Source organism: Sceloporus occidentalis, unplaced genomic scaffold, assembly GCF_023333645.1.
Source record: "Sceloporus occidentalis isolate IW3139 unplaced genomic scaffold, rSceOcc1.0.p SCAF_4, whole genome shotgun sequence".
In the NCBI taxonomy this organism is placed as follows: Eukaryota; Metazoa; Chordata; class Lepidosauria; order Squamata; family Phrynosomatidae; genus Sceloporus; species Sceloporus occidentalis.
This window is the reverse complement of record NW_028316984.1, coordinates 175,517,772-175,542,694: the sequence shown is the minus strand read 5'-3', so window position 1 is coordinate 175,542,694 and position 24,923 is coordinate 175,517,772. Positions and strand designations below refer to the sequence as shown.

The 24,923-nt window shown below is 42.6% G+C and overlaps 2 protein-coding genes across 7 annotated transcripts in view; one reads left to right on the top strand and one right to left on the bottom strand.

Annotated features, from left to right (window-relative positions):
- LOC149315043 (D-glutamate cyclase, mitochondrial-like) overlaps window positions 1–6,642 on the bottom strand; it is a 52,945-nt gene extending 46,303 nt beyond the window's left edge. Inside the window, exons 1-4 of one of the 2 annotated variants that reach the window (XM_089522391.1) lie at window positions 6,598–6,642; window positions 5,531–5,848; window positions 3,821–3,858; window positions 1,249–1,800 (exon numbers count right to left, since the gene is read on the bottom strand). The gene's annotated coding sequence lies outside the window, so the exon portion shown is untranslated. Of the gene's footprint in view, window positions 1–1,248; window positions 3,890–5,530; window positions 5,849–6,597 lie in introns of both variants that reach the window. The other variant, XM_089522392.1, reaches the window with a different exon arrangement.
- A 284-nt stretch (window positions 6,643–6,926) lies between these two features.
- RPS6KA5 (ribosomal protein S6 kinase A5) overlaps window positions 6,927–24,923 on the top strand; it is a 70,621-nt gene continuing 52,624 nt past the window's right edge. For all 5 annotated transcript variants that reach the window (XR_016281022.1, XR_016281021.1, XR_016281020.1 and 2 more), the window contains exons 1-2: window positions 6,927–6,937; window positions 7,433–7,747. Coding sequence is in view for 2 of the 5 variants with exons in the window: in XM_089522389.1 (XP_089378515.1) it covers window positions 7,678–7,747 (70 nt within the window). In the remaining 3 variants the exon portion in view is untranslated. The remainder of the gene's footprint in view (window positions 6,938–7,432; window positions 7,748–24,923) is intronic.

The window sequence follows — 24,923 nt, the reverse complement described above, 5'->3', positions numbered from 1 at the left end:
AAATTGCAACCAGCATGATTCTAGCATCCAGCTGTCACCAGAGTAAGATGGTGGTGTGTGTGTGATAATGGATTCTCCCATTATGTGGGCAAAACAGCTGTGGGATATAGTCTCCTTTCCAGGTAGCCAAAGGATTAATGAGGTGATGGTGTAAAGTGGTATTTATTGGGGTCAGAGATCCAAGTGTGTAGTGAGGGTTGACATTTATTTTTGTAATCTTGGCTAATCTACTTGTGACTGAATGGAGGTACATTTTATGTAAGAGATATCTTTTCGCTATTGTAGATTACTGTATAGAATAGAGATTCCTTTAAAGACTCTTTTCTTTCCAGACTCATTTGACAAGGCTTTTGCTCAGCATGATTTGCCTTGGAGAGTCAGGTGGAAACCACAAGACAAGTTGCCTCAGTAACTTTCTACTCTGAGTTACTAATGGAGTTAAAATCAGTGGGTGGTGGCAGCTCAGACAGATGCCCTCAAGGGGTACTATCCTACTCAGCAGAAGCAGGAGGGGACTTATGAGTGCATGATAGCTGCATATAGAATTAATAATAATTGCAAGCTGTTCTTACAGCTTTAGGGCTGAAGGGTGGGTTATAAATACTGTAAACAAACAAACAAATAAATATCTCTTTAAAAATTGTGTTATAAACCACAAAGCTTAATTAAGCAGCTATACATGTTTAAATGTTATAGTATGGTTTGTTACATTTTTACCTCTAAAAGATTAGATTAAATGAAAAGAAATGGATGTGCAGGCCAGTTTTATACATGTTTAATCATATTTAATTCACAAGCCACCAGTTCCAACAAGCTTGAAGCTGTTTCCATAGATTTCAAGGCACTCTAGCGGTTATGGGGATGTGGGATCATTCCCACCACATTTTGCAGCCCCTCCCCATGACAATATATGCTCAGGAGAGGCTGTTTCTGAAATCCTAAACATAGTGAAGAGTCCCCATGCCCCCTGGAGTTGTTGGGGGGGGACTTCCCCCCCTTTATTTTGTGGGAACAGGTATGGCCTGCCATGGTCTCCATGTGGGCTAATGCAGCCTCCTAGCCTTCCACAGTTCCCATCTCTGACCTCGGTTGCATCATCAGGGGGACATAGGGATGCAAACTGCACCTGGTGGCACTGTGAGAGTGCATGGCATCTAAATGTCTATAAAATTATTTTATAGACAGTCCTTTAAGTCTACACCACACTGCTTTCTACTGTCTACTGATACCCAAGTAGTCCTGATCTACCTCCTCTTGTGGCTGGGTGCCTTGTTCTGGCTGAAGCACTTGACTCTGGAGCAACTTTTCAAGCAGGGCTCATTTGGGGAGGCAGTGGCAATCTCAAGGAGAAAGAGACTTGCTCTTTAAGAGTTTTTTCTTTTAGTAATGAAAAATTTTCTCTCTCTTTTGAGGAGCATTAGCTCCTCTAATATTCCATGTGATGCATTTTGAATCCATGGCTTGAAGAAGGTCATCTGAACATCTCTTGAAATTTTGTTCGAGGGACTGGCAAAGATGCGGTGAGGCAAGGTGGTTCACTCTGTTCCTCTGTCTCATCCCTGCTTGGTCACCACCATCAGTGACTCTCCAGAGCTATAGACAGTTACTGAGACCTAGATAGGTGATCCTTAGGGCTCCCCATGCCAGGGGGCACTTTTTGTTGGCTTCGTAACTCAGAAGCTGGTGGTTGTGGTGTCTTGTGTCTCCTTTGCAGCAGCTGCTATGAACAGACACAACAGGTCACCATTTTCCTTTCCATAATCCTCAGAATAGATTGTAGTGGTGGCAGGGGACTCCGTGCTGAGGGGAAGAGAAGCAATGGTATGTGAGTCTGACAGGATGTCTTGAGATCTGTACTGTCTCCTTGGGTTAAAACTCCATGAAGTAATAGGGAGGCTGACAAGACTTGTCAAGCCCCCTAAACATTACCCCTTCCTTTTGGTTCACATGGGAACCAATTACATTGCAAAGCATAGCCTTCAGGCGATCACAAAGGATTATGAAGCTCTGGGTAGAAAGCTGAAGGACTTTGATGCACAGCTTGTCATTTCATCTCTCCTCCCAATTGAAAGATATGGCCCAGGAATGGAGAGAAGAATAGTGGAGGTGAACAACTGGCTCCATGGATGATGTCTCTGGGAAAGATTTGGCTTCTTGGACTGTGGACTGTAGTTTCATGAAGATGGATATCTGGCAAGTGATGGGTTACACCTCCCAGCACTTGGCAGGAATGCTTTTGCTGAGAATCTCAGATATTTAATCAGAAGGACTTTAAACTGAGGTATGTGGGCAAGGGAGACAGTATTCCTTAAGGCAGGAGTTCATCACCTGCTAAAGATAATACTCTACATGTTATACAGTGAACTGGGTGAATAGTACAAAAATCCAACAGTGGGAGTTGGGGAAACCTTAAATTAGCAGATGGGGGAAATGACCCATAATCTTAGATGTCTCTACACTAATGCAAAAAGCATGGGAAATAAACTAGATGAACTTGAACTCATAACACAACAGTGCAACTAAATAGGCATCACTGAAACCTGGCAGGATTAGTGTCATGATTGGAATGTAGTAACTGAGGGGGATAAACTATTTCAGAGAAATACACCAAATAGGAAAGGAGGATGAGGAGTATTATATGTCAAGGATGCTTAAAACTGTGAAGAGATATGTGACTTAAATCCTGGAAGCCAGGTTGAGAGCATCTGGGTAAAAATCAAGGAGGAGAGAAACAACAGAGATATCATTGTGGAGGGTCTACTACAGAAGGTCTACTCCAGCCAGACTAAGGACTTGGATGATGCCTTCCCAGAACAGAAGAGCACACATTAAGAAAGGAGAAAGTAATAATAATCCTGATAGTAGTAATCCTGATATTTGTTGGAAGTCAAACTCTTCCAAGAAAATAAGGGAATCAGCTATTGTAGGGCTGATCCTAACCAACAGTGATGACCTGGTTAATAAGGTAGATGTAGCAGGACCCTTAGTGGAGAGTTACCATGTTCTCCTAGAATTTATTATACAAATAACAGTTATTTTTTTAGGATGCAACAAGACATTATGTTGTTACTGCTGAGGATTACATGGGAAGGTAATTCTAGTAGGTTAGGGGGGCAGTTTTCTGCCCTGGAACTTTCTGGGGACTATATGGATTTTTTCATGCCACCAAAAATAAAGAAGGAAGGAAGGAAGGAAGGGGAAAAACAAAGAAGAACCCAAATAATAAAAAACAAAGTTTGAAGTAGCTTCAAGTTCACTCCAGATTTTGAAAATAAGGTTTTTAAAATGCTCTCTTGTACAAGTGAACTGTCTCATAAATAGGTTCATGTTTTTTGAAAGAAAAGTGGTGACTTGTACAGGAGTAGTTCGGGGGGGGGGGGGGGACAAAAAACAGATGTCAAATGCATCAAATCAATCAAATGCAGCCCAAAGGTTGCACTTTGCCTACCCTACCCTATTCTACATTGGTGATCGAAGTCTGATACTTAGCTATGTTAGTTTGAATTCTTTGCATACCACTCTCTTGTACCTTGTTAACAAATATTGTTCAAAGTGACAGGTTTTGTTTGATTTTGGAGTGGTAAGGGGCAGAAACAGAGAAAACCCTTCACTGCAAAACATGCTAAATTCCTTGAACCAACAGTAAACAGTAAAAAGAGGATCTTGTCTTATGCTTAAAGTCAAGCTGACAACCGAATGCAGGAAAAGACATGCAATAGTGGCCTGGGATTGCACCACAACAGTCAGCAAAGATTTGGGTGTCAACAGGATATTACAGATATAATGAATGAGAAATGCAGAACTTTATCTGAAAGATTACCTCTAAAATTTCATCTGTCAGTTCAGGATGAGATAATGCTTGATGCAGAACAGCAGTGGGTAAATTATTCTAAGCCACTGCAACATCAGATAAGTTTTTCTTAAAAGACCTATATCAATTCCAAAGCATCTCTACACAGCAAACTTTAACGGTTCTGATAATTTTTCACTCACCAACAGATCTGTGTCAAGTAAGCAAAACTTACTTTAACCTGGCCCTTAAAAAAATCAATTGCCAACTCATTTCCTGGATGTTCAGGAACTTCTCCTTAACATTATTCATAAGTATTGAGGGGGCAGTTGGACTGTAACACCCATCATCCCTGATGACTGGTTATACCAGTTAGGTCTGATGGCAGTTGCAGTCTAGCATATCATCCAGAGGACCATGTTTCCATCCCGCTTTAGAGGATCCTAAACCTCATCTCTTTCATCACACAATTTCACCCAGTTTGTCCTGCTTTTGTGAACCACCTTGGGTCCAATTTGAGAGAAAGGTGGCATATAAATAAAATAAATAATTAATAAACAAATAAAGTGATACTTTCGTGTTCCTTTATATGAATGCATGCAAGTCAGAAAACATGTCAAAGGGATACAGTCACTCTATTTTGCTTTTTACCAGTTCTACTGGGAGAGAAATCATAGCAGACCTGACTGCATGACATCAGAAATGTCCTCTGATAATCTATATAGTCTGCATTTGATTTAATTTAACACAGAGCCAGTGTAGTGCAGTGGTTTCAGAACTGGACTGCAGCTCTGAAGACCAGGATTCACATCCCTGCTCAGTCAAGGAAACTCACTGGGTGACCTTAAGCAAGTCACACTCTCTCAGACTCAGAGGGAGGCAAAGGCAAAAAACCTCATCCAAACAAATATGCCCCTCCCAAAAAAAACCTATAATAGGCTTGCCATAAGTCGGAAATGACTTGAAGGCATAAAACAACAACAAATTTAACACCAGTTTTGCCGTTTCTGCTTATCCCAAGGACAAAACTGTTTTAGCAACGTCTGTTACAAGAAAACGAAATTCAAGAAGAAAAATGTTTTAAACTGGGCCCATTTTCTTGTTTTCAACATCCGGTGTACCTGGGTATGGGTTTAGGCTATGGGCCTAAATACCCTAAAGGCAGCAGGTCCCATCTGATCATGGAAGATAAACAGGGTCAGCTCTGGTTAGTACTTGGATGGGATTCATTGGCTCTCCCCACCAATGAATACCAGGTGCTTTAGGCTACAGTTTAGAGGAAGGAACTGACAAAACCACCTCTGAGTATTCCTTGCCTAAGAAAATCCTATGAAATTCATGGGGCATCATAGGTTGACAGGGGACTTGAAGGCACCTATACACACACATATACAAGCTCTCCAGAGACCACAAAATTCCATCTTTCTCATTACCAAAACTACACCAGGAAATGGGTTTCCTACCAGTACTGCCCCAGACTCTGCGTCTTTACACACTCTGGTGGGATTTAATGTCAGCATGGTGTAGTGGCTTGAACATTGGACTACGTCTGGTTGCAGACGAGGGTTCGAATATGGACTCAATCGTGGAACCCTCCTGGGTGACCTTGGGCAAGTCACACTCTCTTAGCCTCAGAGGATGGCAATGGCAAAAACCCCTCTGAAGAAACTTACCAAGTAATCCTCACAATAGGTTCACCTTAGAGTCGCTATAAGTTAGAAATGACTTTAAAAAGGATACAACACCGTATTGTTGGGGTCACTATTCTTACTTGGAAAGATAAGAAACAACAACAGTGTATTGTTGTGGTCACTATTCTTACTTGGAAAGACATACAACAACAGTGTATTGTTGTGGTTACTCTTCTTCCTTGGAAAGACAAGAAACAACAACAGCAATGGGAGGCCAAAGCCTTGATTCTTCTCTTTCTGAGTAAGAGGTCACTATTTTTACTCGGAAAGACAAGAAACAGCAACAACACTGTATTGTTGCGGTCACTATTTTTACTTGAAAAAGACAGGAAGCCACAGCAGCGTATTGTTGCGGTTGCTCTTCTTCCTTGGAAAGACAAGAAACAACAAGAATGTATTATTAATAATAATAATAATAATAAAGTTTTATTTATATGCGCCTCTCCGCCAGTGTTGAGATGGCTTACAAAAAAGCAAAACCTACTATACAAAATAATCCCAGAATTATTCCCTCCCTCCCATAAACGTTAAAAACTCCCACACGAAAATAACAACTGTTAAAACATTACCACAATCCCCACATAAAAATGAGCCACTGTTAAAAGATTACCACCATCATTAAAACCATCCTTAAAATCAAAGGCGGGGAGAGTATTCAGAATCCGAATCCATTTTATGGATTCAGATTTATTATGTATTTAATAAGTATGTATGTACTGTTGCAGTGACTATTCTTCCTTGGAAAGACAAGGAGCAACCACAAGAGTGTTTTTGCCTAGACCTCTCGATTTTCGACCCCATACTATGGAATTCTGGGAATTATACTTTATTGAGGCGATTCTGCCTCTCTTTTTGACTCCAGGGCGCCATGCTATGGAACTGAGGGAATTATAGTTTATTGAGGTGATTCTTCCTCTCTCCCTTTTTGGCCCCAGTTTAACTGTCACGGCTCCATGCTGTGGAGTTGAGGTGATTTTACATCTCTGGGTTCGACGCCACATTAACTGCCATGGCTCCGTGCTGTGGAATTCCGGGAACTGTACTTTGCTGAGGCACGAACTACATTTCCCAGAATTCCGTACCATGGAGCCATGGCACTTTAAGCGTCAGAATCACCTCCGAGAGCGGAGAAAAGAATGAGGAAGGAGGGGGAAGAAGAAGAAGAAGAAGAAGAAGAAGAAGAAGAAGAAGAAGCGCGATTGGCGCATGCGCAGAACCAACGGAGTCGCGCGCGTTTTGGCGGATCGAACGCTTGGGGAAGGAGAGAAGGAAGGGAATAGAACATGCAAGGGCTGCTAGCCAACCGTCAGCCTGGTGTGTAGCCTCGTGAGCCAATCAGCGCTCTGCTCGGCCCCGTCAGCCAATAGCAGCTCTGCTCGGCCCCAACAGCCAATGGCCGCTCTGCTCGGCCCCGCCTTCCTCTCATTTGCCTCAGTGGAGGCCGAAGGAGAAGGAGGTGGGGAAAGGTCTCCTCAGAAACAGGGAAGCGGGGGGGGGGTCTTTATTTTTTTTAAGGCCCCCCGTTTTTATTCCTCCTCCTCCATTCTTCCCTTCCTTTTGAAGAGAATGAAGAGTGACGGGGGTTGAAGGAAATGGCGCTAGGAAACAGTGAAGGGGGAAATTAAATAATTAATTTTTTAAAAAACCAATTAAATTAAATTATTAAATTAATAAATAATTAGGCGCCTTATTACCCATCGTTTTAGGGCACTATTATTATTCCCATATATATATATATATATATATATATATATATAAATTATTTTAGGGCACTTATTCATATATATATATATATATATATTATTTTAGGGTACTATATATATATATATATATATATATATATATATATGGGCACTATTCATATATATATTATTTTAGGGCACTTTTATTATTCAAATATATATATATATATATTATTTTTAGGACACAACTATTATATTTATCATTTTAGGAGGGAAGAGCAAGCAAAGCCAACCATCAACCTCCTCGTATTTTATCCACCCAGTTAAAATATGGACTGCTGATGTCTCTTTCAAGAAACTTGCCCTCCTTTTTTGTGAGGTTAAGAAAAACCTTTCATCTCTGAGAGAGATAGAGAGACAGACACAAAGGTGGGAGAAGGAAGGCAAGGAAGAGAAGGGAGATTGTTGTTGTTGTTGTTCACCATCATCATCCTCATCATCCTGTCAGGAGGAAATGGAGGGGCCCTCCTCCGAAGAAAGGGACCTCTCCCTCCTCTTCACTGTCAAGCACGAGCTGAGGAATGGTGAGTGAGACGACGGTCGCAGGGTCCTTTGGGGGGCTGGAGGAAAAAGAGGGAAGGGGGATTATTGTTTGGAGTGAGGAGGAGGCTGTGAAACGCACTCAGGGTGACCTTGGGCAGGGCATACTCTCTCAGCCTCGGGGGAAGGCAGTGGCATCCTTAGGGTTGGTGTCACCCCACCACCGCCATTAGCCTCCTCACAGAACCTTTACTACACTCATGCCACCACATTTGCGGCTTTGGCTTTTGTGGCTTTGACTATTTGCGGATTTTATTAATATGTCCTCTCTAGGGATATTCCGGGTCCTCCGGCGCAACTCTTTGGTCAATTTTAACCAAGGGTTGCACTGAAGGACCTAGGGATTCCTAGAGAGGACACTCCGCAAGGCATCTGTTGCTCCTCCAGTGCAGATGCTGATCGCAGAATTGCATTGAAGGACCTAGGAATTCCTAGATATGATACTCCGCTAGGCAACTGTAGCTCCTCCAGTGCCATTCTATGCTCAATACCGGGCAGAAGTGGACCACAGAGTTGCACTAGAGATACCTGGAGAGGTGTTCTCTCAAGTAAAAACATAGTGGGTTTTTTTTTGTTATTTGCAGTTTTTCCACATTCACAGGGGTCCTCCGTCCCTAACTCCGGCGAACGTGGAGGGATGATTGTAATGCTTTTTTTGCACTGTTACTCATAAATCTGATTCCCACATACCACCGGATGTAATGCTAATAGTTGTGACATAAAGCAATTAAAAGGTCAAGGTATTCCCTGTTGACAAGGTTGTCATGTCCAACCATAGTGGGCGGTGATCATCTGGTGGTCATGTGGCCAGCATGATTTTACAGAATGCTGTTTACCTTCCCACCGAAGTGGTACCTGTTTATCTGCTTGCATCTGCATGCTTTCGAGCTGCTAGGTTGGCAGAAGCTGGGACTAATTATGGGAGTTCACCTCATCATGCGGCACTCAAGCCTTGAACTGCCTACCTGCCAAACTTGCAATCAACAAAGCCAGCGTCTTAATCACTTGAGCCACTGCATCCCTATAATATAATTAGGAAAAATTAAAAATTACACCTTCAAATTACAATAGCGTACACACAGCCTAAATGTATTTACATATACGTACTGAAGATTTGGTTAAAATGGGATGTTTTAAAAGAAAATTGAAAAAAATTACAAAAAAAATTGAAAGAAAAAATAAAATCTGGGGTGAGGGTACATGTTGACCTTAGTGAATGGAAGGAAAGGGTTTTGAGGGAGGCATAGGGACTATTTTGTTGTTGTTGTTTGTTGTTGTTGTTGTTGTTGTGTGCCTTCAAGTTGTTTCCGACTCATGGGGTTTTCTTTGACAAGATTGGTTCAGAGGGGGTTTCCCATTCCCTTCTTCTCCTGAGGCTGAGAGTGTGTGACTCGCCTAAGGCCACCCACTGGGTTTCCACGGCTCAGCTGGGAATTGAACATTGGTCTCCAGAGTCAGAGTCCGTTACCTTTCCCTGAGGCTGTGAATATGTGACTCACCTAAGGTCAGCCAGTGGGTTTCCATAGAATCATAGAGTTGGAAGAGACCACTAGGGCCATCCAGCCCAACCCCCTGCCATGCAGGAAATCTAAATGGACAAGCTGGGATTCGAAGCTTGGTCTCCAGGGTCATAGTCTGTTGCCGTCCCTTGAGGCTGAGAGTATATGACTCACCTAAGGTCACCCACTGGGTTTCCATGGCCAAGCTGGGGATTGAACCTTGGTCTCCAGAGTCGTAGTTCAACACTCAAACTACATAGAAGTGAAAAGGAGCTTCCTCTGTTGAAGAAGAGGCAGCAAATGATTCTGAGACTTCCACTGGGGGAACTGTGTCTATCCTAGAGGTCAGGACACTCACAACCTTCTGTGAATTTGGTAACTGTCAATTCTGGGCCAGGGTATGGTATCTCCTGCCCCATATTACCTCCCCCCTCATTTTCCTGACTTCCATTGTTCAAAATGTTGTGTGCTTCGATATTCGTGTCTTGCATTCTGTGTGGTAAGGATAGTAATGAGCAGATTATGAAAGAACTGAAGAGTGTGCTCCTCCTCTGCCATTACGTTGGCTTTTTAATGGTTTGTTAGAGCTGGGAGGACGGTGCAGTGCTTAATGGAAGGGACTGACTGACTGACCTCCCTAGAATATGAACTGATACGTTTCTCTTTTTTTACGAATATAAAACAACACAGAAAATGAGGTGGCTAGTTCAGTGCAATAAAACCAAGTCACTAATGAAAATATTGCCCTAGTTGACTTTGTAACTTAATATTGTTTGTGGACATTTTAAAGAAACCAGTGATAGAGACACATATGTTACTTATAATATGGGGAGATGGCAGAATTGTTTTGATAGCAGAATCAAGGAAAGAGTGCAAATATTCCATATATTTTCTAGAGATAGGGATGCCTTGGTTACAGTGTCTCAAGCACTGTAGACCTAAAGACTGTGGACTTGTGTACGCTGGTGAAAAACGCCACCCTCACCCTGAAACTGGCTGTCTTCACAATATGTGGCAACCACTGGGGAAAGATCTGTGGTTTTGGGCCCTTAACCAAACTCTGCTCTGAAGTAAGCTAAGTCGGGGGAAATCCTGGAGTTTCTAAGAAACCTTGGAGTGCTTCTGGTTCTTTTGGCCACATGGACTGCTGGATCAGGTCTGATTTGGCCAATCCAGTTGCCCACACTCCAAGAGACGCACTATCCCCATTCCTCTGTGCTTAGCACTAGAGGGAAAAGGATGGATCCCCTTTGGAGTTGCTGCCACTTCTTCACCAGCTAAGCAGCTCCCTGCAAGTCCTTCCCTGGCAAACTGCTGCTGAGTGCAGAACGAACAAACAAACAGGCTTCATTTATATACCGCTTCATACCGCCTAAGCAGTGTCTAAGCGGTTTACAGCTGTAAGCTACCCCCTTCCTAGGTTATGTAGCTTGATGTTTCCTGCAGATGTAGTCCCCCTCCCCCCATCACACGGAGACATCCAACCATGTAATTTGGGAGGGGATCGCTCTATCCCCTATTTGTTGATTGCAAAGGCACCCTGTTCTGATTTTAGCAGAAGCAGAGGCATGCTGGGCAGGCTTTACACAGAGTTCTTGCCCACGGGAAAGTGATGGCTGTAAAACAGGCCACCACTGCTTCCTCATGGGCAGGAGCTCCCTGCGACAACCTGAGTGCCATTCCTTCTGCTGAGATCAGAACAGGGCACCCCTTGGGTCTTCAAGGTGCAGGTAGAGCAACCTTCTCCTTTTTGATCTTTTTGGGGTACCTTGTTCTGACCTTAACAGAAGTGCTGGCATGCTGGCAGACTCTTGAAGATTGCTCTTGACTGTGAAGTGGTGGCAACGAGGGGGACAGGACAGCGGGACCAGTAAGGTTTCGATTGGCCTGTGTGCACAGCAACCTGGTGTTGTACCGGATTCAGCCCGGTGCATGTGGTCACCTTTCTGATCAGTCTGGAGCATAATGCTCCAGATTGGTCCCAAATTAAGCTGCCAGTGAAGACGTGTCCTGTGAGGCTGCTCTTAAGCCTGGTCCAGAAGCAGCAGGCACTTCTGAACTTCTGAGTTGGTCAATATGATTTTGACATATAACACCTCTGCATAAGGCATTGCGTTGGCTGGTTGGTATCTGACAAGTTTAAGGATTTCATGTTTTTATAGAAAGCCCTAATCATCTTGGGACCAGTTTACTTGAGAAAGTGTGCCTTCCCCCTTATTCAATCCCTGAGGTCATCTGGAGAGGCCATCCTGGTAGTGAACACACTCCACAATATTTTACGTTGTGACACTTGCTGTGTGGGATACTTTTTTCTCTGATATTTGACATGCTTCAACAAAAATAAATATACTGTATATATATAGATATGTGTTGAAAACTTAGCAGTTTTTGCAAGCTTTTTCTATATACTCCAGCAGGCCATCTATTTAATGGACAACATATTTTAATTTGTGTTTTGGTTATATTGTATATTTTATTACTGTTTCTTGTTGTTAACTGCTGTCAAGTTGACTTTGATTCATGGCGACCCTGTGTATTACTGTTATGCATGTCTTTAAAGTCTTCAGATTTAAGCAGTTATTAAATAATTAAATTCCTCACTGGGATGCAATGATTGTATAGTTGGAAGGTTGGCAGTTTAAGGCCCAAGTGCCACATGATGGGGTGAACTCCTGTCAATAGTCTCAGCTTCTGCCAACCTAGCAATTCAAAACATGCAAATGCAAGTAGATAAATAGGTACCACTTTGGTGGGAAAGTAACAGTGTTCAGCGTAATCATGCTGGCCACATGACCACCAGAGTCGTCTTTGGACAACACTGGCTCTTTGGCTTAGTGACGGAAATAAGCACCACCCCTTACAGTCAGTTACGACTAGACATGCAAGTCAAGGGAAAACCTTTACCTTTAAATACTTAAAATAATACATATAATCCATAATAGATCAAAACAGGCCTATCCTGCCTGCCATGCTCATCTGGGTTAGTCCCTGGGATGGCCTGAGTGATGGGTGGGTGTTCAGACACCCGTCTCCATGCTGACCAAGGACCTCATCTTCCTGGCATGTAATCCATCTGAGAAATTCCCCCAGTCGGACGCCTGGCTGGGGGGGGGGGGGGGGGCTTCTCAGATGGATTGCAGCCGGCAAAGTAAGGAGCGTGTGGGGGAGCAGGGCTATCAGAACAGCCTGGTTTTACAGCAGAGTTTCTTAGAGAGTCGGCACAAAACCAGTGCTGTTTTCTTCAGGGTAAAGGCTCTTTTCCCCAGGGTTTGACCAGATCCTCTGGATCCGCATCTGTATTGGCTGGGTTAGGCCCAATCCTACCATGGGGGTTTCAGCCTGCGTCATCTAAACTAGACACCAGGCTGGGGGGGGGGGGAGCCGGGCCATTTGGCCCATGTGGGCAACTGCTAAGTTTCTGTGGGTATAGCCATCTTAGTCCATTGTAGCAAAGCCAGCCAAGGGCATCCTCTGAACAAATCTTGCCAGGAAAAATGATATGCTCTCCTTAGGGACACCATAAGTTGAAAACAACCTGACGGCATAACAACAAGTGAAAGAGATAAGAGGATGAACTAGTGTATTTGATAATTAAATTACAGTGCGCCCGTGTCATATGTCGCTTCCAGCATATGCTGGAAGCCACACCAAAACAAACCTTGCGTACCCTGGAAAAAATAATGGGGCATGTGCCCAGGGTGTGTCCACTGCTCCACACCATTGACACGAGCCCCATTGCTTCTAATGGGGCTTGAGCTTATGTGGGTTTTTTTTTTAACGGGGGGGGGGGGGGGTCCGGAAAGGATCCCCCATGTAAGAGAAGGGCCTACTGTACTTTATCACTGTGGCACATCTAGATATGGATTCATCTTGTCTTGGCTAGGACTTATTAATACCAAATGATTTGATACACTGTTTTTTGTGCATTTTTTGGGCTATGTGGCCAATTTCTGGAAGAGTTTATTCCTGACGCTTTGCCGGCAACTGTGGCTGGCATCTTCAGAGAATGCTGACCTGGAAGAAAGTGGGTCTATATATACTGTGTGATCCTGGGTGAGGAGAAGTGATTCCCATGTTAATCTGTGTATTGTTCTGTTGTTGATGGCCAGGCCTCAGGGTAGGAGGCTAATGCAAAAGAGGATTAGTGCCTGCTAATTGGTGATCATTGCCTGCTGGGAAATCCCCTGACCCTGAGTGGTTTCACATTTGCATTTGCTGAGTCCTGGTTTTGGTGTTCTTCAGGACTGGTAGCCAAAATTTATTTACTTTGGGGGTTTCTTCTTTCCTGTTGAAGTTGTCCAAGTGTTTGTGGATTTCAATGGGGCTTCCCTGTGCCTTCTGAACTGATAGTTGTTGGCATGGTCCAGAATTTCAGTGTTTTCAAACAGCATTTTGTGTCCAGGATGGTTTGTAATGTTTTCTGCTACTGCTGATTTTTCTGGCTGACCCGGTCTTCAGTGTCTCTCATGTTCCTTGATTTGTGTTTGGACACTGCTTTTGGTGGTCCCTATGTAGACTTGTCCGCAGCTGCATGGGAATCACTCCTCCTTACCCAGGATCACACAGTATATATATACCCACTCTCTTCCAAGTTAGCATTCTCTGAAGATGCCAGCCACAGATGCTGGCAAAACGTCAGAAATAGACTCTTCTAGAACGTGGCCACATAGCCCGAAAAACCCACAAAAAACTATGGATGCCGGCCATGAAAGCCTTCAACTTCAGGTTTGATACACTCTCTACCTGCAAAAGGAGCCTAAATACCCTTAATCAGTGATGGTAAACCGTTTAGAGACCGAGTGCCCAAATACAAACGTGTTCCCACACTGGGTGTTACCCGGTGCCGGGAGGTGGGACTTCACCCCGGGGAGGGATGGGACCTCCAGGGGTGGGACTTCCCCAGAGACAGCTGAAGGCTTGGGAGGATGGGGGGAAGAAGAGGAACAGATGTGTGCCTGTTACCCTTCTTCCCTGCCCTCCTAGGCCTTTAGCTATCTCGGAGAGGCAGCTAAAGGCATGGGAGGCTGGAGGAAGAGTGGGAATAGGCACACACTCTTTTCCGGCCTTCCTGTCTCTCCACGTGCCCTCAAAATTGCTTCATGTGCCATAGATTTGCTACCACAGCCCTAAATGCACCAGATCCTATCTGATCATGGAAGTTAAGCAGGATCAGCACTGATTGATATTTGAATGGGAGACCACAAACAAATATCAGGTGCAACAGGCTATATTTCAGAGGAAGGGACTGGCAAAACCACCTCTGACTATTCCTTGCCTAAGAAAATCCTGTAAAATTAATGGTGTCGCCATAAGTTGACAGGCAATTTGAAAGAACATAAATACACAAACATATGAAAAGGATATGCTTCCAGAAGAATAATTAAATTATTTAAACCACATTCTACTTTGTGGTGCCTTGCTGCATTGTTCATTTATGTAAACCACTTTGGAAAAATTCCACAAGGCTGGGGAATTAGGTTTGTGGTACCCATTCACAAAATGAGGCTCTAAATCATATCCAAAGAACCTCAGATCAATTAATCTGCTTAATGTTGCCTCTAAATTATATTTTCAGTGCTTACCACATACAGTGAAATCTTGGGCTTTGTAAAATTCAGTTGTAGCTAAAGAGTGCGCAGAATTCATAAAGGGTAAATCCACAATAGAGCAATATTATTTTCTTTAATGTTCCTTTTTAAAAAAAAATGCTCTCAAAACAGTTGAAAAGAGCTGATTATTGCTTTTAGCTCCATAGATAGGGCTGTTAGTTGCCATTAACACTGACAGAAGGCTCCTGCATTTAATAAAACACTCGATTCCTATATTACTCTAGAGTCAGACTTGGGGCAAAGGGACTGCTGCCAATAGAATATGACAGGCATATCTCTCTCCTTTCTCTTTAATTTCTCTGTCAACAACATTGTACAAAAATTGTGGGGCTTGGAATATTCTCCAGTTTCAGTATTGGCTGTAAAGCTTGCAATTCTTTTGGGTTGCAAATACTGTGAAGTAAATTGAATAGATTCTGTACAGAGGAGCCTTTGATTATTGATCATGTTATAACTAAAGTGAGTCAGCTTGATGCTCAACTTTTGTGCAAACTACAATCAAGATGAAATCTTTACAGCCTATACAGTCTTTGATGTGTTCATCTAAATTTCAGAATGACAGTTTGGTTGTAATAGCGGTGAACATCTTTTCAAAGAAGATAGTTCCACTGTTGCTATATATTACAGAAATATGGGGGTATGCAGTGGTCTCTTCTCTGGAGATTGTGGAGTATTCATTTGTGAAATTCTTGTTAGCTCTCTTTCAAGTGAATGAATCCTTCTTACACCTGATCGTTTTTTTAAGAACAACTGCAAAGCTCATCACAGATCTCCTGAGTAAATTCTGCCAAAGCTATTTTGCATACCTTTGGAATTAATACTAAGGTTCTTCCAACCATATCCACCACAGTAATATACATTGTTTAAAAAAAGAATCTATTTTTTTTAAATGCGGGGATTTCTACACAGTCACAAAAAAAAGTCTTGCTGTAATAAGAGATCCACTATGATTCTATGATTGGCCTGTTACAGACTGCCAAAATAAAGCTGCTTCGGGTCTCTTTGGAGGTGTGCTATTGAAATGATGCATGGGTCCTAAGAGTCCGGAGGTTGCGTCAAAGCCACACTCCATTCCTAAGCACTGGAGTGCAGCTTTGGTGCAGCTTCCGGATTCTTAGGATGCATGCATCATTGAAACAGCATACCTCCAAAGTGACTCGAAGCAGCTTTATTTTGGCCAGTCTGTAAGGGGCCATTGTATTAAGTAAAACAACATTTGGCCTGGAACAATATTTTACATTACTGTAGCCCTGTTAAGAAAATATTTTGTTGCCCTGTGGCTCCACCTGTTTTTCTGAACAGGAGATTTAACAATACCCCCATCTCACCAAAGATTTTACATCTGTGAGTGATAAAGCTGAGGATATCTTCCACTATTTATTAAGTTGCCCACTTCATAAGTCCCCAGGGCACATAGTTCTTGCCAGCATCCTTTGTTCTTTGTCAAACAGACCTCCTTTTTGAACAGATATGAACATTGCTAGGAGGCAGTAATGTTTTTATTACTGTGGAGGTTGCAAAATTTGGTCTGACGACTAGAAAATTAAGAGGCATCGACAAAATAAAAAGTAGCAGGGCAGATAGAATGGACTCGTTATTTTAAAGATTTGTGCACCTATATTTTATTATTGAAGAGGGGCTAAGTGTGCATTTTGTACTAGAAAGGTTTAATAATTGTAGCCTTTATAATATGGCTGATAAAGTATAAATGACATTAAGTTAATTTTGTATTTTTCATTTTGTGTACATCCTGGATTTGGTTTCTGTGTACTAAATTGTGATGGCTCATAACTATAAACAATAAGGTTATAGTTAGTGGGGGGAAGGGCATTTGACCAGGGAAAAAAGTGATCTGGGGAATCTGGAGGGATATAGGGTATGCCCTTTTGTTTGCTTTTGCTCAGTGTGCTCTCATGATCTCATGATTTAAGAGGTTGGGGTTTCTGCCAAATCACTGATTTGTTGGAGTAGAGCTAGTTGCTGCTCCCAAGTCTCTAGAACTCAGTCTCTCAGAAGTCAGAAGCAGAAGCTTGTGCTTTGGGGGCTAGGATTAATTGCTTGGCTGCACTGTTTGAAGGCTTATGTGGATGTTCCTGTTCAATTTGGGGGGCATTTGTAGTCCCTGAGCACATGGTATAAGCCAGTTGAGGCTTCTGTTGGTTAGGGACAGAGATAGCAGTTGTTGATTGGCCTATCCATTGAGGAAGACTGGAAAATATATAAATAAGATGCTGCCTCAGTTTCTGGATTTCAGCAAACAAGAAAAAGAAAATGCATTTTTGTAGGTGTTTTGTGTCATATTTTGATGGGAAGACCTAGAGAATTGTGTTGTTGCATATGTAAGATGACAAACATGGATGGCTGATGGAATTGTTGCAGTGACCTGGAACATCTGTGCCATGTTTGTTTTCTTGTAAGAGGATATGCAGAGCTATGCCTGCCACAAATGCTGGTTGCCCAGCTGGAAGAGAAGGTGCAGCAGTTTGTGATACATGTGTATGCATTTCAACCTATTAGGGAGGCTGAAACTTTTGGGAAAATTGGAGAGCACACTGTCCTGGAAGAGCAAAGTACAAAGGATACCTTTAGGGAGGGGACAGTTCCCAAACACAGGAGGAAGATACTTTGGAAAATGTGATATACAGATGTAGAACTATCAAGAACCATGTTGCAGATTTGGAGCTACACAGTTGATTCTGAGCTCTCCATAATTAGTGGTTATGAGGCACAGATACAGGGACAACAGCCTCACTCCTCAGAAGGCATGGGGTTGGTGTTGAGGTGGGCATTCTGGGTGTGGAAGAGCTTCTGTCAATTCCCAGAGGAAAATGTGTCATGCTGTTGAAATGAACAAAAGCAGTGGTGTCCATACCTGATAAGATGTCTGAAAGGGTATGCTGTCTCCTGGGGGGTGAGTGTTCATGGTGTAACAGAGAGGCTGATAAGACTCATCAAATCCACTGACCATTACCCCTTCAATGGAAGCAGTAGTGAAACTCTATTCTGCTTTGGTCAGACCTCACCTGGAATACTGTGCTCAGTTCTCCACACCATAGTTTAATAAAGGTATTGACAAACTGGAACATATCCAGCAAAAAACAACCAAAATGATCAAAAGTATGGAAACCAGGTCTTATGAGGAATCATGTAGGAAACAAAGTATATTTAGATTGGACAAGAAAAGACTTGAGAGGTGACATGATAAATATATGAAGGGATGTTATGTGGAGCTTGACACAAACTTGTTTTATGCTGCTTCAGAGACTTTAACATGAATCAGTGAATTCAAATTACAAGACGAGAGATTCCACTTAAACACAACAAACATAGCTAAAAACGTCTTTACTGTAAGAGCTGTTCAACAATGGAATAGATTGCCCCAACGCATGGTGGACTCTCCTTTGGTTGTGTATTGCTGCATGGTAGGGATTGGAAGATGCCCACTTCTTAAGATTCTACGTTTCTAAACCAGGTGTGCAATTGCTCTGGATTCCTTCATTGCAGTAAATCCAGAAATTCATTCCCACTAGTTCCCAGAATCTTGTGTTAATGCAATGATACCATTGGATTCAGGCTGATATAAACATTTAACCATCATGTAGATTGATGACAGGATGCTATTATATGTAATGTCACTTAGAAGAAAATGAATCCAGGTCTGTATATTTAGAGTGTACTGCATGCAGTACATTGTATCTTGCAGCGTAAGATTTTAAAAAAATTGTTGGATGTTTTTGTTGATTATGGACTTCTGTAATCATATACTTTAATATAACCTGGCCATAGTTCCAAAAGTATACTTTTGATTGGTATCTATAAAATGTCATGTGTGGATAAATCAGTAATTCCTTTTTACCATTGAATAATAAATAGTGACAACTTACCTTTCCTGACCTTTGTGTATGCTTGAAAGGTAAAGAGGTGTTATGAAAGTATTTAAACCTGTTTACAGTTGGATACAAGACTGAGAAAGAATTCTTCCTATAACAATTAATTTTAAAAGCGACGTTTGCAAACATCCTGAATGAGATAATATATAAAGAGCGATAATTAAGTGATCTTGTCAGGAGAACAGAGGGGAGTGCATTTCCCCTTCCTATACTGTGAAAATCAGTTCTGTAGGGTTGGAGAAAAAAGATTTTCTTTTTTGTGAGGAGGGGAAAGAAAATTCTACCACTGAAGCAAACTTGACTGGAGTTTTGCTTCTGCAACTCTGGACTTTTCTCATTTGGGGGGGGGGGGGTCTTGGCTTATTTTATACTGCATATTTTACCACCATGACAAATGCTATGTTGATCTCTGTTAACCAAAAAAATTCCCTAAAAGCATTCATTGAAGTTTATCACATGGGAGGCGCAGGCCCCTTACACACAGTCAAAATAAAGCTGCTTTTGGGTCACTTTGGAGGTAGGCCATTTAAATGATGCATGCATCCTGAGAGTCCGGAAGCTGCACCAAAGCTGTGCTTCGGTCCTTAGGACTGGATTGTGGCTTTGGCATGGCTTCCGGATTCTTAGGATGCATGCATGCAACATTTAAATAGCATATCTCCAAAGTGACCCGAAGCAGCTTTATTTTGGCCTGTCTGTATGGGGCCTAAGTGTTTAAATCCTGTGCAGAAACAGGATTTAAATCCCGCAAAAGCGGAATTGTTTTCAGACTCATTGGGGTCATTTAGCATTAATGCGAAAATAACCTGCACAGAAAGTAGACAAAATCTGCGAGAATCCTGAAAGTAAAAAACAGCTGATTTTGTCCACTTTCTGTGTGTGTTAATGTGTGACATTGTGTGAAAATGATTCTGCTTTTGTGAGCTTTTCCTGTTTTAAATCCGGTTTCTGCATGGGATAAACCCTGTGTGATAGTGAGTACTTCACAAAGGAATAGGAATGTGTGGGATTTTTTTGTTTGTATGTGCCTATTCAGAACTAAAATCTCAGAACTTTTCTCCAGTGGTGGAATATAATCCCAATTTATATAGCACTTGACGGTTTAATAACATGAGGAGACTCCTCATTTTGTCTTCAAGAGGAAAGAGGTTTTTTTTAAATCACAAAACCCACTAGGGAAGCAAAAATGTAGTTCAGGGAGCACTATGAATAATGTGTAATATCCTGTTTTAAATATTCAGATGTAGTGACCATATAAAGGCGGGGTACAGACCGCCGCTTTGCAGCGGTCTGGCACCGCCGCCAGAAGGTCCGCGGGGGAGCCGGAGCCTTCAAACGGCCCGACTCCCGCGCGGACCGAAAAAAGAAGCTCCAAAATGGAGCTTCTTTTTGCGTCGCGTTTGCGACGTAGCGAGGCGCCAGGGGCGCGCTCGCTACGTCAGCAGCGGCGCGACGCGTCTGGACGCTGTGCGTCCGATGCGTAAAGATGGCGGCGCCCATGTAGAAGGGGCGCCGCCATCTTGTACGGACGGAGTCCGTACTAGACCATGGGGCGTCTAAAAGAGACGCCCCTTTTTTAAAATGGGACGTCCGGAGGACGTCCCAAAGGGCTGTTTAGAAAGCCCCAAAGAAATGTAAATTGGACTTAATTGTGCAACAGACTAGAGTGAAGTTTGTTTTGATTAAGAATTACAGGTAGAGGTTATAGGTTGCAGTTTCAATATTTTCTTATTTATATACTGTATTGAAATACTTAACTCCCACAAATGTCATTTCTGTAGAGGGAATGTCATGAGAAGGAGGAAAAACACAAATGCAATGGAGTTTCTTACATTATCCACAAATTGTGATTTTTCCAAATAACAATATGTGGGCAGATAATAACATGGTAGACAAAACTTGAGGGTCTATTTGAAAGCATTTTTTTCTATTAAAGAGAAGTAACTTTGGGGCAGTACAGACTGTCCTGAAACGGCGGGCTACAGTTACCGTGCGGCGTCCCTCTACAATTAAAAACCCCGGTTCTTCCGGGTTCTTTTTGTGGTGCGTTGCGTATGTCACAAGTGCACATTGTCGTCATCATTGTGGCGCCCATGTGGGCAGGATGCTGCCATGATGCTTCCATGATGCCACCGCCCGTACAGACTAGGGTTCTGGAGCGTGCGGTTTCCGTGTGCTCTGGAACCCTAGTTTCGGCACCGGCACACCGCTTTTGGCTGATGTATCTCAGGCCTTAGTTACCCTGACTTTCATTTATTGAACTTGCCGTACCTCAGTTTATATAGCAATGAGCATATGTATATTAAGAGTAGGAATCCTATGGCCCTCCAGATGTTGATTTGCAACCCTGGCATTCCTCAGCATTAGCTGTACTGGAAGGTCTGCACTCTGGGGAATACAATGGCTTGGATAAATTGTAGACTCCAGTGCTTATAAAGGAGACGCTGAATTGATAATATTTTATTTATTTATTTAAAATTTATTTATTTAATCTTGGTGCCACCTTACTCCTAGAAAAGGATTCCAAGGTGGCTAACAAAAAAAAAACAACACTTTGAATAAAACAATTAAAACATCGCATAAAAACAATACAGAATTATAAACATTAAAACCACAATAAAACCATAATACCCAGCCCATATAACAAAGTCATGCATCTGTTTTGTATGTTGTATCTGCACAACATTGGTAAGATGCAGAATCTGTGGATACAGAGGGCTGACTATACTGGATTCAGATGTAATAATTAGCCATGGTTAATAGGTTAATACAGTAGAACAGTGGTTCCCAACCTTTCTAATTCCGTGACCCCCTTGCAGCTGGAAGCCCCTCCCTTTCTTCCAGCCGGCGGCCTCCCTGATTGGTTGGGAGGCCAGGAAGGGGCAGGACTTCTGGCTGCCTACAAGCCGGAAGCCCTGTCCCTTCTTCTGGCCGGTGGCCTCCCTGATTGGTTAAGAGGCTGGGAAGGGGAGGGACCTCCAGACACGGCTCTAGTAGAAAGCTGGTATTTCTACTATTTTTTGTTGTTTAGAATACCTAAAGGTTTCATTGTGAGAAGGAAATTCAAAAAGTTTCCTTTGTTCAGAACTGAGCAGAAATGGGCTTAGGCAAAGTAAATGTCCCCATTCCCCACCTCCAAGTGAAATTACATTAACTGTTAAAGAGATATATTCTAGGTAAAACTGAGAGATCACAGTTCAAAATACTTCAAGCTCACAGTTTTGTAAAAAGAATAATACATATTGACCCCCCCCCCCCAGTACTTTTGTTGAGGATTACTGTGTTGCCTCAACAAATACAATGACAGATTTAGCATCCAAAATATATACCACTCCTCTTGATGACCAATACAATTCCAATAAGGAGTGCAAACTTGAGAAAAAGATCTAGATAATTACATCTTTCTCAAATTGAGATTAGAATAGCATTTGATCCTGTGCTTCTTTTAAAGCTACTTCAGCCTTTTTTCAAAGATGCATGCGCGTGTGCACACACACACACACACACACACACACGGAGTATGTAGATTACATTTTACTCTTGATTATCATTAATTAATAACAATGTATGTTCTTTTTGGAGAGGATGTGAACAGAGAGGAACTTTTAATTCATATGTGTCTCTCTTGCTCCCAAATAAGAGATTTTGGTGAAGAAGAATTTAATGTAATAGATTAGCTCTCATATCAGCATATTAACAATGACAGCAGCCTACTAATGCTATCTATATGTATAAAAGTAATGAACAGTTGCATCATAAAAATATTATATCTATTGTATTACCAATGGCTAAGATGATTATACTTAGGGGATTGTAAACATTGAGCCCATACAGACAGGCCAAAATAAAGCTGCTTTGGGTTACTTTGGAGGTATGCTATTTAAATGATGCAAGCGTCCTAAGAGGCCAGAAGCCATGCCAAAGCCACACTCCAGTCCTAGGGAGTGAAGCACAACTTTGGCAAAGCTTCTAGTTCTTAAGATGCATATATCATTTGAACAGCATACCTCCAAAATGACCTGAAGCAGCTTTATTTTGGCCTGTCTGTATGGGCTCATTCTGAGCAAGTTGATCTTGCATGGCTGTGGGATCTGGCATTAAAATGAAAATGTTGCAAGTACGTATGTGTAAAATTTCTTGGAAGTGAAACTAGCACAGGAAAGTTAGTTGAAATATGACAGCCATTCATTTCTTTTGGAAATTATAAAGTTAGCCCTCTGTATTCACAAATTCTTTATCCATGGATTCACGCATCCATAGCTTGAAAATATTGTCTTAAATTATAAAGCAACCTTAATTTTACCATTTTAAATAAGGGAAACCATTTTACTATCCATTGCATTTAATGGGACTTGAGCAATAAAGGAACTTTTCCTTAGCTTGTGATTTATTTCAGCAATGCACAAAAGCTGTAGAAATTGAAAATGGAGAAACAGAAGCATGAAATAATCCAAGTGAGGAGATAATTGCTGAGGATGTATAATGGACAACATATTAGAGGAAGAGAATTCATGACAGAGATATCCAATAGAAAGAAGCATTTCAAGGTGCTCTTAATCTACTTCCCGTCACATTAGAGAAAAGTAGTAGAACAATTCATGCTGGGGTTGCTTAGCAACAAATGGAGATGACAGCCATATGACTGTTGGATATCTAAAGAGTTTTTAGGAGGACAATATAACTTTGAATATAATTTATACTATTTTACCTCTTGCCCTTACATGTCTTCTCCAGAGTTATATATCCGGCCTAGTTTTGGGGTATGATAATTCCTCATAATAATAGCTAGAATTCACCAATAAGTTGAAGAAAGTTGCATAAATAAAAGTATAGTGTCTAGACCAAGAGAAGTAATAGTGCCACTGTATTCTGCTCTGGTCAGGCCCAAACTGGAATATTGTGTCCAGTTCTGGGCACCACAATTCAAAAAGGACATTGAGAAACTGGAGCGTGTCCAAAGGAGGGTGACTAAAATGGTGAAAGGTCTGGAAACCTTGCCCTATGAGGAACGACTCAGGGAGCTGGGGATGTTTAGCCTGGAGAAGAGAAGGTTAAGAGGTGATATGATAGCCCTGTTTAAATATTGGAAAGGAAGTCATATTGAGGAGGGAGCAAGCTTGTTTTCTGCTGCTCCAGAGAACAAGACCCGGAACAATGGATGCAAGCTACAGGAAAAGAGATTCCGCCTCAACATTAGGAAGAACTTCCTGACAGTAAGGGCTGTTCGACAGTGGAACACACTTCCTCGGAGTGTAGTGGAGTCTCCTTCCCTGGAGGTCTTTAAGCAGAGACTAGATGGCCATCTATTGGGGATGCTTTGATTGGATTTCTTGCATGGCGGGGGGTTGGACTGGATGGCCCGTGCGGTCTCTTCCAACTCTATGATTCTATGGCCCATTATAGACGGGCCTAAAAGTGCGTGCTCCGCGCGTGCTAGGATTAGGAAGTGGCGGCGCTTCTGCACACCCCCAACCCTAGTACGCGCAGAGCGTGCACAAAATGGCAGCGGCCATTCCACACGGCCGCCACCATGACTACGTCACGACCGCACCGCCTCTAAACGGGGCAGCACGGTTGTGACGTAATGGGGCCACGCGAGGGCGCCTAGTGCGCCCTTTCCGCGGCCCCGGAAGGAGCTCCATTTCGGAGCTCCTTCCAGCTTTGTGTCGCTGGGCACAGCCTTTAGATGGCTGCACCCAGCGACACAGAGGAGAAAGGGGCTGAGCGGCCCCTTTCTCCTCCTCCCCGCCGCCATCGGGTGTCCTCGGGCCTTGAAGCCCCAAGGAGACCTCTTTCCAGGCCACAGGGAAGCGGCCTTTTGCAGCTTCCTCGCAGTCGGGAAAGCAGCGGATTGGGGCCTCGGAGGCTGCCGTTGTGGTAGCTGAGGCCCTGATCTGGCGGGGAAAGCAGCGCCTACAGGCCGCCCCAAAGGGGCGGTCTGTAACACGCCCAAGATTCTATGATTCTAGTCAAGAGTAAATCCCAATAAAATAAATGTTTATAGAATTGTACTGCATAATTGCTATTATAATTTACTGATGTAATCTGCAATAACTGAGAACTAATATTGTTATGTAAATGCTGATGATCATTAGATTATTGGTTTCCGTGGGCTGATAGTTCTACTTTAAGTTTGCAGTATAACTCCTTCTGGAGTCTAGA